Here is a 19751-nt window from a genome sequence, read left to right on the forward strand (position 1 = left end):
AGAAAAGGTCACCTGCCCACAGCCGGGCATTATTCAGCCACAGACTCAATGAAGTTCTGACTCAAGCTGCAACATGGATGAGCCTGGAAAACGTTATCCTCAGTGAGAGAAGCCAGACCTGTACCTGGTGATCCCATTTAGATAAAATGTCAAGAATAGGCAAATCCGGGCGGGGCGCAGTGGCTCACTCCTGTAATCCCAGCACTTTGGGAGGCCAAAGCAGGTGGATCACCTGAGGTTGGGAGTTCGAGACTAGCCTGGCCAATGTGGTGAAACCCCGTCTCTACTAAAAATACAAAAAATTAGCCGGGTGTTGTGGCAGGTGCCTGTAATCCCAGCTACTCAGGAGGCTGAGGCAGGAGAATCACTTGAACCTGGGAGATGGAGGTTGCAGTGAGCCAAGATTGTGCCATTGCACTCCAGCCTGGGCAATAGAGCAAAACTCCATCTCAAAAAAAAAAAAAAAAAAAAAAGAATAGGCAAATCTGTCGAGGCAGAAAGGAGACCCCCATGGCCCCCCCACAAGGGCTGCAGGAGGGGCTGCCTCCTGAGGGTGGGGGCTCGTGGGGAGATGGAATGTTCCGGAACTCAGTAGAAGTGATGGTTGCACAGCACACGGTGAAGGTGCTCAATGCCACAGAACGTGCACTTTAACGTGGTGGATTCAAGTTTGATGCGACTCTTGGCTCCATGAGAACAAGCACAGTGGTGACCGCCTCCTCCAAACAGCCAGGTGGCACTGTGGGCAGGCAGGGCAGAGCCTGCCCCACCTGAGGAGCCTCTCAGTCATGAGGCAATGTCACGAGGACCCAAGAACGCACCCAGAACTGTTCTTGGCCCCCCCCACCCAAGGCCCCACCTGGCACGTGCAGCACCCGCACCTTCACACCCACCTGCCTGGGGCTTCCTGGCCCCCCAGCACCATGCCAGAGGTCACTTTGCTCCACTCCAGCACTGGGGACTCCAGGCTCCCGGAGGCTTCCAGGCCCTAAAGTAGAGGGCAATGCCATCAGAGCCCCCCGCTCGGGAAGACCACACGCCGCATTCTGTCAGCCTCAGAGCTAGGCCCTGACCTCCCTTGGGGGTCTCAGGCTGCTTCCCCAGAGCCTTGCAGGAATCGGGGTCCCATTTCAGGGGCTGTGAGAGGCAAGGGGGTCCCTCCGGAGCCCCGTTGCACCCAGGGAAAAAGGCGCCTGGGTCTGACCCTGCACCTCACTAAGGCCTCCCCCAGGGAGGCATCCTCAGAAGTGCTGGCTTTCTACAGGCAGTGGCAGCGACACCACAAAGTCCCCAGCCCCCAGCTGCAGCCCTTGCTCGCCCACTCCTTGGAGGACACCAGGGGGCTGGAGGCAGCACCTGAGCGCCTAAGCCTCGGGCCCATGGCTGAGCTGAGTCCCCCCAACCCACCCCCGGCACGTACCCCGGACTGTGCAGAACTGGGGACAAAGGTCACGATGCCAGGGGTGGTCCGGGAGACCACGGGGACCGCCCTGCCGAGGACGGCCTCCCTCTGCTGCCGGTAGACCTCCTGCAGCCTCCGGCTCCTCAGCTCCCGTGTGCGCAGGGCCGAGGCCTTCTCCTCCAGGGCCTGCCGCCGCCGGGCCTGCGCCTTCTGGCGCATGAACTCCCGCAAGGACTCGGAGCTGTGCGAGGGTCCCAGGAGCCCCCGGGACCTGGGGCAGGGCCGCAGCGCGTCTTTCACCTTCCCAAGTGGGTTCTGAGGCAAGCTCCCGGTGGGCCTTGGCAGGGCATGCTTGGCAGCCGAGGCAGGGGGGCCGATGCCTCTGCCCTTGCCCTGGGGGCCGGCCCTCTGCACGCCGGAGCTGCTCCAGGGCCGCTGGGCTGGAGGACTGGGCCTTTCCAGAGGGTTCCACAGTCTGGGGCCAGGGGCCTCCGAGTCTTCACAGGCAGTCCAGGCCCTCCGTGGACAGGGCTGTGTGGCTGCAGCACTCCGGGGCTGCTGGGGGAGGGGGCTCCGCTTTTCAGGGGGGCTCCCAGGCCTCTGAGAGGAGGAGCCCTGTCTTTGGGCCCCCGAGGCCCTCTGTGGATTGCAGGCCTGCCCAGCCAGTGCGCTCCAGGGCCGCTGGGAGAAGTGGCCCAACCTCTCATGGGGGCTCTCTGGCCTCTGGAAGGAGCGGTCCTGTCCTTGGGCCCCCCAGGCCGTCTGCGGACAGGACTCCCGTGCAGTGGAGGAGCTCCAGGGCTCCCAGGTGTGGAAACTCCTAGCCCTCTCTAAAGAGGAGAGCTTCCTCTCCGTCACGGCCCAGGGACTCTTAGAGAAGGAGCCCTGGGCACTGGGGTCCCTGCAGGGGCCCCTCCCTGCCACGTCCTGCAGCCTCCGCTTTGACGGCCCGAGCTCTTGCCCTCCCTTGCGGGCCTGGGCCAGCTCCAGCCCAGCCTGGATTTGCTGGCGCAGGTCTTGTAGGATGGCCATGGCCGTCTGGATGGTCGCCGGCTGGTCAAAGGAAGCCAGGTTGGGTGTGTTCCCAGACACCTGCTGGTCACTGTGGGCAGAGGTGGCATCGGGCAACTGGGCACAAACCGGTGAGCACTCGGCAGCTATGACTTTCTCGCTGTCTCCTGCAAAGACAGGAAGGTCAGGGGTGAGGAGGGGAGCGGAGGGGAGAGCAAAGCCAGCTCCTCCATCCGGGCTGGAGGCAAGGAGCGTGGGGGCGGCAAGGAGGCCCTCAGGTCCCTGCTGGGCAGAAGCCCTCTGAGGGTGGGCACCATGCCTGTGTGATGAGCCGCTGCTCTGCACACAGTAGCCAAGCACAGGTGGAGGGTGCCTGTGTCTGGGGAGCCCCTGCCGGCTCCCATCCTGCTTTCCTGCCAGGAGAGAGCCTCGGCAGCCTGCCTGCCCCGGGAACTGGCGATGGAGCCTCCCAGGGACAGAAACCCTTTTCTTAGGCTTTGAAAACACTTATTGCCTGAAGTCCCCAGTTGAATGGGTGGCAGGTTTGGAGGGTGTTTGCAGGCTGCTGTGAGAGGCGCCGACACCTCCTCCTTCCAGGTGGCCTGGAGCCTGGGTATCTCCTCCTCTGCGCCTGCCCCCAGATGCCACAGCAGAGCAGGACAGAGCCCATAGCAGAGGCACAGGTACCTAAGTCCACGGTGGGAGCCAGGTCTCTCGAGGGATCCTTGCTATGGTGCCTGTGGAGGACGGGAGGCGGCCCAAGCAGCGACCTCACCAGAGCTTGTCCCTTTCTCCAGGCGTAAACACCAACCAGCTCCGAATCTTAAACAGAGAAAACATACACACAGCCAGGCGCCCCATGGCCCTCTGGGCACTGGCCCGGACGGGGAGGTTGGTGGCTCTGCACAGCTCCAGGAGGCCACCTCAACATTCCCAGAAGGCACCGGGAGGTATCCCTCACGTCCAGGCCCGTGTTGGGCAGAGCGGGACCCTCAGCCTGCACAGGGCAAGGCCGAGTCTCAGGGCGGCCATGGGCAGGTGGCTTCCCTGACCCTCAGAGTCCTCTTCAGGAAAGTGTGGACAACAGGACCTGCCCCACAGCTCTGCCGGTGAAGCTCTCAGCACAGGCCGGGCACACAGCCCATGCGAAAGAAACACCGAGCAGCAGCAGCAGCTGGAGTGACAACCGCGAGCCAGCAGCCGCGTCCTCCGCTCTGCGCTGCACATTGGGCTCCATGCAGCACGGGAGGTCCTGTCACCGCTGGCCACGTGTGCAGAGCCACAGGAGATTAACCTGCTTTTAAGCCAGCAGAGCCAGCAGTCACATGGGTGGGCAGAGCTGAAGGCTCCCCGGCTGGCAGGACAGGGAGTCCCGGGCATCGCGGCAGCAAATGGCCCCACGTCCCGAGTACAAACGAGCCTTCGTGTGCAAACGGCATCACACAGTGAGTGGCGCTCATCCAGGTGGCACTTCACAGCCCAGCTCACGGCCACCGATGCCAACACCAGCCCCGCCAGCCCCGTGGGCCCAGCTGTGAGGGCCCTGGCAAAGGCCAGAAGCAGGGCCAGCCCTGGGGTCACATGCTCACTCACAAACACTCACATGCTCACACACTGTCACACACTTGCCCACACACACGCTCTCACACACCTGCACTCCAATGCTGACAGGCACTTGCACGCTCACATGCTCACAGACTGTCACACGCATGCCTTCGCACGTGCTGTCACACATACACATTCACATGCTCTCACATGCTCACTCATGCATTCACACATGCACACACACTTCACACTGACACGTGCTCACACATGGTCTCATCCTCTCACACACTTTCACACAGACATACATGCTGTCACACTCACACACACTACCACACACTCATGTTCTCACACACATTCATACAGTCTCATATGCTCTCTTACATGCTCACACACAACCACACACACTCACATGCTCATGTACACACTCCCTCACGTGTTCTCCCACACACTCACACTCATATGCTCATATACATACGCCCCCACATGCTCTCGCACACACACTCACACTCATATACACACGCCCTCACGTGCTCTCACACACTCTCACACACTCATATACACACACACCCTCACATGCTCTCACACACATTCACTCACACGCTCATATACACGTGCCCTCACGTGCTCTCACAGTCTCACACGCTCATATACACACTCCCTCATGTGCTCTCACACACACATTCACTCACACGCTCAAATACACACACCTTCACATGTGCTCTCACACACTCACATGCTCATATACACACGCCCTTATGTGCTGTCTCACATTCACTCACACACACTGCTGATTCCACCTGGCTCTGCAGGGCCAACACCACACATGCCATGGGTCCCTGGCCCCTACACCCCTTCCTTAGGCCCAGCCCAGGGCGGTTCCACCCCGTGGCCTGGGGTCAAGGCCACTGTGGTGTCTCAGCCGGGCTCACCCTGGCCCCCATGAAGGGGGACTTTCTGCCAAATGAGAGTGCCTTGGGCAGGGACCATCCAGAGAGCTGAGCACCCAGGGGCAGGCTCGTGGACTGAGTCAGGGACTTCCCTAGCACCCCCCAGACACGGCACCCTCCTCACACTGCCCTGACCCCTGGCCATCAGCCACAGGCCTGAAGCTACCTCTCCAGGAAGGTGAATGGGCTACACGGTCACACTCACCAGGCCATGCCCTCCCAAAGCCACGTCCCCAAGGACAGACTTCCCACAGCCATGGCCTCTCCAGGACAGGACCCAGGCCATGCCCCACACCCACTTTAGGGCAGAACCCCTTAAGGCCACACCCTGTTTAGAACAGGACCCCGAGGTAGAGGAAGGTTTAGGGCGTGGTCTCAGGAGTCTCAGACCTGGGTTTAAGTCTGGCTCTGCCACTCACCAGCCATGGGCCTCAGGCAAGTGATTCACTTATCCATGCCTCAGTTTCCCCCTCCGTAAAATGGGGTGCATATCTCACAGCACCTCCCACAGGGCCACAAGAACGAAAGGGCAGTCACGATCATTGCGGGAGTTAGGCCTGGAAGGGGGTCAGGATTCCGCTGGCTCAGGGTGGTGTCAAAGGCCGGAGTTGAGGCCAGCGTGACCCAACTGGCCACAGCTGGGTTTTGGGGGGACCCAGTGTGGAGGGGAGCCCCGGTGGGGTTTCTCCATCCTAGTCCCTACAGCTGCTCTCCCTCGCTGGGGTGCTGGGCCAGGGACCCGCCTGGGGAGGGGCTGCCTGCCTGCCTGCCCGGCCCCACCATCGCTGGCCGCTCACTTCCCCATTAGCCCGCCAGAGGGTCCCGCTCGATAAATGGGTCCTGATGGGCACATTTTTTCTTCTGCTGAGCAGTTTAATGGCAATTAATTTTTTTACGAGAGGATTTTTAATCTGTGGAAATGGATGAAGTCCCCAAGTGCCCTGTCAAAGTTCCGGGGCCGACCTAATCTATGATAAAAAATGCAAAGTGAGGTGATATAATCTGAAATTAAATATCAGGCTTCATTTTCCTTTGGCCCGGATGGATGAATATTTTATAACTATTGTGATTTAATTTTTTGTTAACTACAGCAAATTTCTAATTCATCCAATTCCCAAGTCCTGTGGCTCTGACCTCTGAACCGAAACTCATCTCTCCTTAGCCCAGCTGTGACTTCGTCACTGACAGAAACTAATGGTCAACACTGTCAGGGTGACACGGTGCTTACGATGATGAATGCGGCCGGTGGCATGCCCTCTGACCCAGTGTCAGGCAGAAAGCAGGTCATTTTTCAACTGAGCCATTAAAATAAGACAAACCAAAGACCTGGGGGAGGGAGGGGGTGATCATGCAGAAAATTGTTACATTGTACGCATGTTTCCACGGCCTTCCGGAACCTTCTTGGTGCCCAGGTCCCTAGATCGCCTTCCCCTCCTGCTCGGCCTCTGGCCCTGCTAAATGCACACGGTGGCCCCACGGCCCCGCTGAGCTCCCACCTCGCCCGCGTGTCCTCCCTGGGTGTGGGCACAGAGGCGTTTACTCTCGGCTGGAAGCTGCTGCTCTGCCTAGGAGCAGAGGGGCCGGCGACTGATGACACGGGACAGATGCTCAGGCACCTGGGCACGGACAGAACACATGCCACACAGTGCCCCTCCCCGCGGCCCCAGGGCTGTGATTGCACGCAGTGTGGAGAAACTGAGGCATGGAGCATCACAGGAGTGGCTGGTGAGCTGGCACTGCTCACACTTGGAGTGAGGGTCCCACAAAGCCAATCTCGGCCTAGTGGGTGGCGTTCACTCCACCGGGGGGCTCTTGCTGGTGTCTCCAAAACCCCGTGGTTCGGTGGCCCCAGAATCCACGCCTGGAGGGTGGCCTTGACAAGCTGCCCAGGCGTGGCCCCAGGTGCACACTGCTGGGCTTCCAGGTTAGGAGCACCGGCCTCGGGCTGGACGGGTGGGAGGCTCTGCCTCTGTGCAGCCCCGGGCAGGCTGTGGAAACTCTGTGAACCTCGGTTGCCTCATCTACAAAATGGGAGCAAGACTGCCAACCTCGGCGGGGAACCAGGAGGCTGCAGTGAGCCCACAGAGTGCGGGCACTGGCCATTCCCCTGACCTCGAAGACGCCCCAGAAGGAAGCCCCGGAGGGACTCTGCCTGCCACCCACCCGCTCAAGGGCAGGGGCCGCTGTCAGGTTCGCCCTGCAAGCTCTGAAACCCACGCCCGGGCTGGGCCGCTGGGTCTCTGCAGGGCACTGACACCTCTGCCCAGTCCTCAGTGGGGAGATGCCTGGATCAGAAATTCCTCTGTGACCGCTGGGATCCACCCATAGGATTACCTGACTGGACTCTCCGGGAAACATGCATGAAATTAATCGTAACACAAGCACATGGCTGACTCACACACCCCCTGTGCCTGCGCAAAGTCCCCAAGCTACTGGAGGGAGTGGGGTCTGCGGAAGACCCTTTCCCACCCCCAAGTGTGTAGATGGAAGGAGATGCCCTGGGCTTGCTCATTAAATGTGACCGTGTGAGAAAGAAAGCAAGCACGGCTCCCTCGGCCAAGCGTGCCCTGAGCTGCCCACTGCATGTGCACACATGCCAGTATCTGTTACTGCTCTGAAGAGCTGTGAGCTGCAGGTGGCGTGAGCTGTGGGTGGCGTAGGCTGTGGGTGCCATGAGTTGCAGGTGCCCTGGGCTGCAGGTGCTGTGAGCTGCGGGTGTCCTGAGCTGCGGGTGCCATGGGGTGTGTGTGCCCTGAGCTATGGGTGCCATGAGCTGCGGGTGGTGTGAGCTGCGGGTACCGTGAGCTGCCAGTGCATGCTACAGTGTGGTTGAACAGCTCGGTTTTTTTAGACTTGCCCAGTCTCCGGGTGTTGAGAGGACAATAGTGCCTGGTGTTTGGTGGACTTTCACTTTGTCTCAAGGGACACGCCCCTGCCCAGACAGGAACCGCCTGCTGCTCCAGTGGTGGCCAAGGCCACCAGTTGCCTGGGACACCAGCCCTGACGCTCCAGCCGGGCCTGCCAATCCCAGGTGCCCTGCAGGACCCTGTGCACATGGCAGTCCGGCTGGCCAGCCCCAGCCCCAGCCCCAGCCCCAGCCCCAGCCCCGGAAATGAAAGCCATCTGCCTACCTAGTGTGCCAGGATCATATGCACCTAGTGTGCCAGGGCCCCAAAATAGCAAACCTTACCTTTGTGTTTGTCTTTGGCCGCTCTTCCAGGGGAGGGCGACTTGGGGGTCTTCTCTCTTTTGCAAGAACTGCTCTTGACCCTTTTGGGTTTTTCCCTTAGAACTTCAGTGAGGAAGAGAAAGGAAGGAAGGGAGGGAGGGTGAGCAGTAAAATGACACACAGGCCCCCCACGAGGCTACCCTGGAGTCCTGTGCAAACACAGTTCCTAGAGCCATAAATATTGCCAGTCCTGCTCCCTGGTTGGCGAGAGCCAGGGTGGGCAGCTAACGCTGGGGACAGGGCACAGTCTGACTGTCACGTCCCCTGCAGTGCTCTGCCTGGGGACTCCTCCCTAGAGAGGCAGGCATACCTATTCAAATTCCCTCCCGAGTGTCTGGCGGCCTCCCCTCTAGGCCCAGAGGTCCTGAGGACATGAACCAGTTTCTCATCCCTGAATCCAGCACCCAGCTGGGGGCCCGGGCCATGGGCACTCAGGACTGTTCGCTGACTGAATGAATGACTGGACAGGCCAGGCCCCAAGTGAATGCACAGAGTGGCAGCGACCGGACTGAACATCTCTGTGACCAGGGCCAGGAGGAGCGAGGGCAAGACCTGGGGCGCCTTGGCAGCACGGGGTGGACCCCTCTGCTGATGGGGAGGAGATGGAGAGCCCGAGCGGGCGGAGTTTGTTCAAAGTCCCGCAGCGAGTGCAGCGGCCACCGAGAGGGCCCGCCTCCGGAGGCTGGCTGGTCATCTTTCCCTGCCTCTGACTTCCTTTAGTCTCTGCACAGCTGGGGTGGGGGCGTATCTGGGAAGCCGCCATGTGAGAACCTGCCTTGTCCCCATGGGTGGGGACCCACAGAAGAGGACCCTGGCCCAAAGGCGTCTGGGCCTCCAAACGCCACTTGGTCCAGGCTGGGCCTGTCTCTTGGTTTTCCAGGCCCCAACTCTGCTGACAGGAGGATCCTCAAGAGCCAGGGCCTCTGCAAGGGACATGGACTGTGATCCCACTCTATGTGGTCCCCAGAGTCACTAGGTCCTTAGAGACAGGAAGTAGGAAGGTAGGTGCCAGGGGCTGGGGGAGAGGGATGGAGAGTAAGTGGGGACAGAGCTTCAGTTTGGGAAGATGGAAAGTTCTAGAGATAGAGGCTGGCAATGGCTGCACAGTGCTATGAATGTGCTTAGCCCCACTGAACTCGGCACTTAAAAAAAGGCCTCCTCCATGCCTTCTTCTGGAGAGTTCTCAAACTCGGAGCATGAAAACGAGGCTGCCAGGAGCTGGTGACCGATAGGATGGGGTGGCTGAGGTCCCTGAGTGACCCATTGCTGGACCCTGAACTTGACCTGGGGCAGGGGCAGAGAGAGTGGTCACCAAGCTGATGCCTTTGGGGTCCCCCTGGAAGGCGGAGGAGGGAGGAACAAAGTGGCTCTGACGACGGGGCTCAGGCGGAACCGGATCTGGACGGACAGGAGTTCCCCGGCAACTGTGGGGTCAGGGAGATGGCTCTGTCCCCTGCTCTCCAAGGGACCAGCCCTGGACCCCGCCCTCATCTGCACTGGCTCACACACCACATGGGAAGGACACACCCAAATGCCTGCCTATGGCTGCTGCCCAACCAGACCTCATGGAGAAACCACCAACCTGGACCCACCCGGCCGGCACTGCACCGCTGGGATGGGCAACAACTGTCCCCACGAAAACGCACATGATTCCCCGTGCTGAGCCCGAAATGCCTCTGCTCCCAAGCTCCCCATCCTTCATTCTGGGCCTCAGGAATCTTGCTGGCGTCTGCCTCTCTCCGGACTCAAGAGAGCCTCCTGCATCCATTTTGCCCTGGCAGCAGAGTGAGTCTGCCCAAGCCCAGCTCACAGCCATTCCCCGCCTAGACCTTAATGGCTTCCTTTGCCCGGGATGAAGGCCACATCCTCCAGCCCCCAGCAGCAGCTCCTGCCCCCTCCATCCTACTCCTCCTATTTGTTGAGCAAATGAGTGAGCAAAATCCTGGTGGGGCCTTGGCCCCGGCCGCTTCCTCACGGGCCTGGGAGCCCGCCAACGGTTCAGCGTCTCCCCATCTGTGGGCTGCGGGGGCAGTGCCTCCCATCTACAAGACGGAAAAGCGAGCCCAGGAGCTGGCAGGGACCTGGAGGGCCCCAGACCCACTCCCTGTGGCTGGCATGCAGCCACACAGAAAACTCCTTGCCTATTTTGTGCAGGAGATCTCTCAGCAAAAACAAACAACAAACAAACAACAACAACAACAACAAAAAACGCCCCTGCTCAGCTCCCCTCCCCTGCAGGGCCTGCCTGGATCCTGCCCCACTGGAGAGGCAGAGGGTTAGAACACAGGCTCCAGAGAATGGCAGTCTGGCTCCAAATCCCCCCTTGGCCTCTTTCTAGTTGGGGTCCTCCCTGACCCTCAGTGTCTTTGTCTGTGAGGGTGGCCCAGCATGTGCTGCCCACATCATGGCCTGAGCATCTAACCCGGAGCACCAGGGCAGCCGGTCACAGAGCCGCTCACCAGGAACCTGGTGCTGGGAGACCCTGGAGAGCTTGCGCCCCTGGCCACGGGATGCCTTGGCTTCAACTCTGCGCTCAGCTGCACTCAAGATGCTGAAACCTGGAACAGGGTGAAAAGAAGAAGGCAGAGTGAAAAGAGAGATCCACAAAGAATTTCCAAGAAAAGGTTCCAGTTTGGCAGCAGCTCAAGTGCCTTTCTTTGTTTCTTTCTTTTTCTTTCCTTTCTTTCAGACAGGGTCTCACTCTGTCACCCAAGCTGGAGTGCAATGGCGTGATCTTAGTTCACTGCAACCTCTGCCTTCTGGGTTCAGGAGAGTCTCCTGCCTCAGCCTCCCGAGTAGCTGGGCCTACAGGTGCCGGCCACCACGCTTGGCTAATTTTTGTATTTCAAAATACTTTTTTTTTTTTTTTTTCTGAGGCAGAAACTAGCTCTGTCACCCAGGCTGGAGTGCAGTGGTGTGATCTCAGCTCACTGCAACCTCCACCTCCCAGATTCAAGCGATTCTCCTACCTCAGCCTCCCGAGTAGCTGGGATTACAGACGCCTGCCACAACACCTGGCTAATGTTTTGTATTTTTAGTAGAGATGGGGTTTCACCATGTTGGCCAGGCTGGTCTTGAACTCCTGACCTTAAGTGATCTGCCCACCTCTGCCTCCCAAAGTGCTGGGATTACAGGTGTGAGCCACTGCGCCCAGCCCCATGGCTAATTTTTGTATTTTTAGTAGAGACGGGGTTTCACCATGTTGGCCAGGCTGGTCTCGAACTCCTGACCTCAGGTGATCTGCCCACCTCAGCCTCCCAAAGTGCTGGGATTACAGGCGTGAGCCACCATGCCCAGCCTCAAAAACCTTTGAATAGCACATCTGACCAATGTTCCAGGCCTGAGAATGCGTCCAATGGGGCCCATCAGGACCTGCACCAGCGCTTGGCATGACGCAGGCATCTCGCACAGAAACGCCTCTGGCAGTGGCTCCACTGAGCCACCAGCGGTGAGCCAGTCCCTGCGCGCCCTCGTGCTGTGCCCTGGGTGGGATCTGGACCACGTAGCACCAGGAAGGAGGTACCACAGTATGGGCTTCAACTCCTGTTCTTGCAAAGGGAAGTAATGACTTAGAGGGGTGCACCCCAAAGTATTCACTCAGGCAGTTTGGGGGAGGAAGGTACATGGGGAATTGGAATGATTTTTATTCCATCTTATTCATTCTTTGTGCTTATTATACCTCTCCCCGCACGAAAACATGCACTACCTTAAAAAAACAAAGTCACAAAAGGACAAATTCTATGTGATTCCACTGATATGAGGTCCCCAGAGTCTCAGAGCTACAGAGACAGGAAGTAGGACGAAGGGTCCTGGGGCTGGGAGGGGACGGGGGTGAGTGTTTCATGGGCACAGAGCTTCAGTTTGGGAAGATGGAGAGTTCTGGAGACGGAGGGTGGTGGCTGCAGGACTGTGAATGTGCTCAGTGACACGGAATCGTGCACTTTAAAATGGTTAAGATGGTACATTTTATGTTATGCATACATTACTTTTTTTTTTTTTTTTTTGAGACGGAGTCTGGCCCTGTCACCCAGGCTGGAGTGCAGTGGCGCAATCTCGGCTCACTGCAAGCTCCGCCTCCTAGATTCACGCCATTCTCCTGCTTCAGCCTCCCAAGTAGCTGGGACTACAGGGGCCTGCCACCATGCCCAGCTAGTTTTTTTTTGTATTTTTAGTAGAGACGGGGTTTTACCGTGTTAGCCAGGATGGTCTTGATCTCCTGACCTTGTGATCTGCCCGCCTCGGCTTCACAAAGTGCTGGGATTACAGGCATCAGCCACCGCTCCTGGACTACATATTTTTTTAATCAGAAGTTATCTTAAAAATAGAGGAGGCTGGACACCGTGGCTCACACCTATAATCCCAGCACTTTGAGAGGCCAAGGCAGGCAGATCACGAGGTCAGGATTTCAAGGCCAGCCTGGCCAACATGGTGAAACCCCATCTCTACTAAAAATACGAAAATTAGCCAGGCATGGTGACGGGTGCCTGTAATCCCAGCTACTCAGGAGGCTGAGGCAGGAGAATTGCTTGAACCTGCAATGAGATTGCACCATTGCACTCCAGCCTGGGTGACAGAGAGAGACTCCATCTCAAAAAAAATAAAAAATAAAAATAAAATAAAATAAAGGAGGAAAACATCTTCCCTGTTTTCTTAGGAAAAGAGTTAAATACCTGGACACAGAGAATCCACAGGACTGGCTCTCAACATCACTCCAACAGGGAAGCCGTTTCCAAACTTCTTTAGTTACCCCTCCCACCCCTGACCCTCCCAAGGACAAGACCCCCCACGACACTCCTACCCCGTGTCCCTGCAGGAGGGAAGCTGCCAGACTTTCCAAATCCCAGGCTGACTTTTTAGGGTGCTCCTGACCTAAGTCCCCACAAATCGACCATGCAGCCCCCCAGGGCTACAGGGACAAAGGCACAGACTCTAGGTCCAGGGACCAGGCTCCCTCTTCCAGCGCCACAGGCCCTGTGTGCCCCTCCCTCCTGGGCGCTAGCATCTCCACCGCTCCCCTGCAGTCTCCAGGGAGGGATACTCATCATGGACCCAGCTCAGAAGCACCCCTTCATGACTCCTAATCCTCACCCCGGGGGCACGCTGCATACACCCGGCTGGCCCCCACCACGTGTCCAGCACAGCCCGATCCTGCCCGCTCTCCACCCTCCCGACAGCCTCGCAGCCCTCCTGCCCCTCTCTGGCAAAGCGGCCACTGACCTGAGCATTCAGGGGCTGGAGAGGGATTTTTTGCCTCTTGGGTTTTCCTCCTAAGCGCCAGCGCGGAGGCTTTATGGAGTCTGGAGGCGCTGGAGGGGGCTGAGGTGCCCAGGGACGCACAGCTCCCCTGCTGCCGCGCCTGGGCCCGGATCTTGTCTCTCAGCTGCTCCAGCCGCGGGTCACTCTTTCTGGGCCTCCGCTGGGGCCCCAACACCTGGGGCGGCCTCTCCTTCCAGGACACACACACTTCGTAGCCCCCCGAAGAGCACGAGAGGCGGCCCGATGACACCGAGCTGTCCCCATCCCTGGCCTCTGGGCCTGTGGACCACATGGGCAGGCTACAGGCCTTCCCGCAGGGGTCTGGCTCCTCGAGGTCGTCAGACCCGACCACGTGGGGAGCTGCCCAGGGTGGGTCCGGCTGCTGGGAGGGCCCGGGCCACCTCAGGGCTGCCACGTCATCCTCAGCTGCAGGTGCGTGGAGCCTGGGAGGGAACAGCAGACATGCTGGTCAGACATGCAGGCGCAGAGGTGCCGAGCAGAGCCGCTCAGACTGGCCTCACCTCCCCGGGCATTCCTGCTCCACAGACTGGAGGTGGAGAGGAGGGCCTGGAATACACCCCACCTTGAGGACAGCCCCAGCATTCTCTCTCGAGCCCTGACCACACCCCTCTGAGGTAGGTAATGTGATCGGCCCGATTTACAGACGGAGAAACTGAGTCTCAGAGAGGCCGGGCTGCCTGCCCAAAGGCATGCGCAGAGGCAGGTACGGCACTCTGACCCCACGCCCTTGTACCTCACACAGAGCCGCTGCCTCCAGGGGCAGGCATGGCACCTGTCAGCAGTGCAGCCCCCCACCTGAGTCCACGAAGATGCTACCTGGGCTTGGCAACAGCCTCCCAGTCGGCTGCTCTCCCTGGGGCCCCATGGGAGAAGGGCCCCTGCCTCTGGCTGTTCTTGTGGCCGGGCTGAGGTGTGTCCCCCAGGCAGGTGGGCAGCGTGCCCACGACCAGGGTTGGCATGGCCGCAGGGCCGAGGGGAGAGCAGGTGCAAGGCCAACCTGGCCCGCCCTGCCTGGGGTCGCTGCTGCCTTCACATGACAGCCTCGAGGCCTGCAGCCCCGCCTATGACCCTGCCCGGGATGGGCTGGCCACTGCCTGGCTCCGGATGCCCGCCTGTGCAGGTCCCCTGGCCCACGATGGAAACCTTCAGGTGGGTCATTGAAACTGGGCTGGCACGGTGGGCAGCCCGGCCCTGGGCTGGCCACAGCTGGGAGCCTTCCTAATGAGCTGTCTCTTGGTGGGGTGGGGGAGAGTTCCGGCTGGCCCCGTGACAGCATAATAACCTTGTCACTCAGCGACAGAGCCTCTGGCCTTCAGCTCCTGATGGGGCTCTCAGTGGCGCCCCACCCAGTCCGCCCAGGCCCAGAATGACATGCAGGGAGGGAATGGGGCCGGGCTGGGCTTGTGGGGTCAGTGTTGGGCAAGTTTCTGGTTGGTGGGGGCGGGGCCTAACCCCAGGTCAGGGTCAGGCTCAATTCAGTCTGAGGCACAGAGGTCCCAGCAGCTGTGGGGCCCAGCCCAGACATCCCAACAGAAACACATCAGCCACCATCTCTCAGTTCCATGGGGCTGGGCAGGGGAAGGGGCGCTGGCTTCTGGGCTCACCCTGGTGCAGGCCAGAAGACACCCTTTGCCCACAGTGACAGTGGCAGAGATGCCAGGTGCTGCCCCAGGTCAGGAGCCCCCGCTGGCCTCCTCGGCCCCTGCACATCCTAGTGGGGCCGTGACAGGGCAGTGTAGTGGGGAGGACATGGCTCTGCAGTCCCTGAGGGGGAACTCGGACTCAGATCCCAGTTCCCTCCCAGCTCCTTCCCCACCCCCACTGGCAGTGCCACCTCGGAGCCTGGGGACCCTCCCCCACTGCTCACCATTGTGAGCCCCTGGTGAGTCCATCCCTGAGGGAGGTGGCCGTGGCACGGAGCTGCAGTGATCATGAGCACAGATTTGTTCCAGGAATGTCCCTTAAGGTGCCCCTTCCCAAGTGGCCCCAGAGAAGGGGGGTCTGCGGCAAAAGACCTCTTAAATCTAGGAAGGCCTGAAGGATGGAGGGCTCTCCTCCAGGCTCACTCTATGGAACCTGTCCTCTGGAACCGCCAGGGAAACGCCTGGAGACGCCGCCCAAGCCCAGCCCCACATAGGCACGGGGCCCAGGGGAGGTTCCAAGCCGAACGGGGCCCTGGTCGCCGGCAGCCTCGGAGGGGAAGCAGAGAGGAGTCATCCAAGGGCAGGCAGGCCCTGCGTGTAATGTGAGGTGTGGGCACCTCTAACCCCACCTGGCCTGTCTGCACCCTCCTAGCGCCAGGGCATGAGCCCGTTCCTGTGATGAGGCAGGGACAAGGATGAGCCTCGGGCTGTTACACCCTGGGGAGCATGTCTGGGATGTTACAGGAAGCTTCAGGGAACCAGTGGTGTGACCACAGGGTCCCCCTACCGTCGGAGCCTGGACGGTTCTCAGGCACCCAGAAGGCAGCTCCACTTCCAGCCTCCTTCCATTCCTACAGAGCCTCGCCCTGCCCGGGGACTCCTCTGCAGCCTCTGCACCCCAGGGCCATCCAAGTGGTGCACAGGCCTGGCCCCCCTGCCGATGGGTTGCCGCCCCCCTGCCGATGGGTTGCCACCTGCCTGCCAGGCCTTTAGGCTCCCAAATCAGCTGTGGCCCTGGGCTCTCAGCCCTGCTCCCATAAAGGGACAGGGGCAGGGTCCTCCTGAGCAGAAGAGGCCAAGTCTGGTGGCTCCCTTTTTCCCATGAGCAGGAAAACCACCCAGCCACTCAGCAGCTGCCTGGAGGCTCTGGAAGAAGCTGCATCATAAATGCAGCGGCACAGCCATGGAAATGCATTGCTGTGACTAGGAACAAGATCATGACAGCAAATGCCTGGGAGCAGAAAAGCAAACCCAGTGAGCAGAGCATCGCGACGTCCTGCGAGTCGCCCCCACCACCGGCTTCCTTCCTGCTCCTCCCCACCCGCCCTGGGGCACAGCGGAGCGTCTGCCTTCCTGGCCTGGTCACCAGCTGAGGCTTCTAGACGCAGCTCTGAATCAGGAGACGCACGTCAGCTCCCGAAGGCGGGTCCACCTGTCCAGGACCCTCTGCGGATGTTGTCCGTGCCACAGGGACTGCTCACAGCCTGCACCGGCTGGCGCCCCTGCCCTGCCCCCAGGAGACTCACGCCTGCTGGGGTATGAAGCTTGGGGCTACTCTGCATGGGGTGGGCAGGAGCAGCAAGGCTCCGAGAAGGCCACTGGGCAGAGGCTGCAGCATGAGTCAAGGGGTATCCCCTGGGCAGGCCAGGCCCGCCCTGTCCCCAGCAGCACGGGAGCCCTGCAGCCAGGCCCAGCCAGCCACATCCGCACCCCACTCCGGGCCTAACTGGATCCGTACCCATTCAGACCCTGCACCTCGGCTCCTGGCCCCTCCGCAGCCACACTGCTCCCTCCACCTCCGCCCACCATGCTCCAGTCCGGCTCAGTGAGGCACATGCAGTTCCCCTCCTGGGACCTCTGCCACCCCTCCTGAGCCTCCCTCCCTGGGGGGACGGTCCCCTGGGGGCAGGAAGTAGCCTTGCCCGTGGCACACACTGGCGTGCAGATGCTTATCGCTGGAAGAGCGTTCCAGGGCCCCCAGTGCACTGGGCGCCGTGGCAAATGCTTGATGACTTATCTTACGTCGTCTCAGGGCAATCCCACCAGAGAAAAGCAGGTGCTACCCCCACTTAACCAGGGGATGAGGCTCAGCCTAAGTCATGTGTTCAGGGTCCCAGCAGGGTCAGAAGGCCGGGCGTGCCAAGCCGTCCCACACCCTCCATGTCCCCAAGACCAGAAAAGAGCAGCAGCCACCTGGGGTCCCAGCATCACGCAGAGCCACTGCATGGGGGTGGCTCCGCGGCCGGGAGGGGCTGGGATGAAAACCCCCCACAGCCACACACCTCCCCTTCCCAGCGACGGTGGGGCCCAGAGGCCAAGAGCTGTGACTGGCCCAGACACGCGGCTGTCTCCGAGGCCGGTGATGGCGGGCCAGTCGTTCAACCCTCTGGGCACGAGTCCTCCCCTCTGTAAAGTGGGCGGAGAGTCAGCCCTGGCTGCTAGGGCTCCTGGGGGTCAGAAGACACGTGGAGTACGCAGTGCTCACCCTGGGGCTGGGGCGGGGGAAGAAAGGAGGCCAGGGAGGGACCAAGACGGCACCTCTGTCCTCAAAGGGCAGCTCGGCGCCCAGGAAAGGAAAAGGGCAGGTTTCCAGGGCCCAGGAGAAGCCCTCCCAGCAGCACCAGCTCCCAGGGGTGACCCAGGTACAGGGAAATGACGCGCAGGGGTTGAGGATGCCTGGGCACTGTGGGCTCCGCACACCCAAAAGCACATGCCTCCCCATGATACACAACACACAGCACACACACACACGACACACACACAACACATAAAAGTACACACACACCACACATACTACATGCACCACACACAATACACATGCACACACACACCACACACAACAAAGCACACACAACATGTACACCACACACAAAGCACACACACACTGCATGCACCACACACAACACACACCATACACACAGCACACACAATACAGACATACAACACACACCAGACACACACCACACCACACAACACACACAACACACAAACACACATCACACACAGAGACACACAACACACACACCACATGCCATACACAATGCACAACACACACATCTTACACACACCACACAGACATACACCACACACAACACACAGACATACCACACAGATCACACAACACACACAGAAACACAACACACAGAAACACACGCCATACACATCACACAACACACAAACACACAACACAAGGACAATCCACATCACACACACGATACACAGACAACACACTTCACACAGACAACACACACCACACACAACACACAGAAACACACCAGACACATCACACAACGCACACACAATACACTTCACACACACAACACAGACAACACATATCACACACACCATACACAGAAACACACACTACACACATCACACAATGCACACACAATACACACTTCACATATCACACACAATACACAGAAACACACACCACACACATCACACAACACACACACACAACACACTTCATACACACAACACAGACAACACATATCACACACACAATACACAGAAATGCACATCACACACATCACACAACACAGACACACAACACACAGACAATACATGTCACACATACACGATACACAGACAACACACACAACACACAGAAACACACACCACACTCATCACATAACACACAGACACACAACACACACTTCACACAGACAACACACATTACACACAATACACAGAAACACACACCACATACATCACACAACACACAGACACACAACACACAGACAATACACATCACACACACAACACACAGAAACACACCACACACAACACACAGACAACACACAAACACATCACAGACAATACACATCACACACACAATACACAGACAACACACACAACACACAGAAACCACATACATCACACAATACACACACTTCATACGAACACTACACAGACAATACACATCACACATAATACACAGACAACACACACAACACACACAACACAGATACATTACACACATAACACACAGACAACACACGCACCACACACAACACTCACAAACACATCATATCACACATATACACAACACACATCACACAGACACACACACCACATGCAGACACACAAACTCACAGACACTCAACACACATTGCACACAGACAACATCATGCACACACACAAACAACACACATCACATCCATATTATACACACACCACACACACAGACACACAACACACATTACACACACAACACACACAGAGAACACACAACACAGACAAGACACATCTCACACACTGACAACATCCATTATACACACATTACACACACAAACACACACCACACACAGGACACACAATACATGGAAAAAACACATAACACACACACCACACATGCAGGCAATGTACACAACACACAGAGACAACAGGCACACCACACAACACACACAACACACACAACACACCTCTGCCCAGCTCCGTACAGATGTAGCCTGCAGGTGGCACCTCCCACGGCAAGTGCAGCCGGCTGCCGCCATGGAAGCCTGTTGGCTCTCCAGCCTGTGGCATATGCCGCGCTACTGCTGCGGTCTTGGCTGGTGGGGCTGGGTGGGTGGCAGGGTGGGGGGCTTCCTCCTGGAAGCTGGTAGCAGCTCTGCTCTAATTAGTGACACTGTTTACTTGGCACCGCCTCGCCTTAGAAAAGCAAACCCCGGGCAGGCCCAGGCAGGCCCGGG

The 19751-nt window shown here is 58.9% G+C and overlaps 1 protein-coding gene across 2 annotated transcripts in view; it reads right to left on the bottom strand.

Moving 5' to 3' along the window:
• CCDC187 (coiled-coil domain containing 187) overlaps positions 1-14637 on the bottom strand; it is a 53021-nt gene extending 38384 nt beyond the window's left edge. For both annotated transcript variants that reach the window (XM_063650051.1, XM_054500661.1), the window contains exons 1-7: positions 14228-14637; positions 13352-13833; positions 10594-10692; positions 8096-8197; positions 3101-3235; positions 1421-2580; positions 894-988 (exon numbers count right to left, since the gene is read on the bottom strand). In XM_063650051.1, coding sequence (XP_063506121.1) covers positions 894-988; positions 1421-2580; positions 3101-3235; positions 8096-8197; positions 10594-10692; positions 13352-13833; positions 14228-14370 — 2216 coding nt within the window. In that variant the 5' untranslated portion in view covers positions 14371-14637. The remainder of the gene's footprint in view (positions 1-893; positions 989-1420; positions 2581-3100; positions 3236-8095; positions 8198-10593; positions 10693-13351; positions 13834-14227) is intronic.
• Positions 14638-19751: the final 5114 nt, after the last annotated feature.

The sequence above is a fragment of the Pongo pygmaeus genome, chromosome 13 (genome assembly GCF_028885625.2).
Source record: "Pongo pygmaeus isolate AG05252 chromosome 13, NHGRI_mPonPyg2-v2.0_pri, whole genome shotgun sequence".
NCBI lineage: Eukaryota > Metazoa > Chordata > Mammalia > Primates > Hominidae > Pongo > Pongo pygmaeus.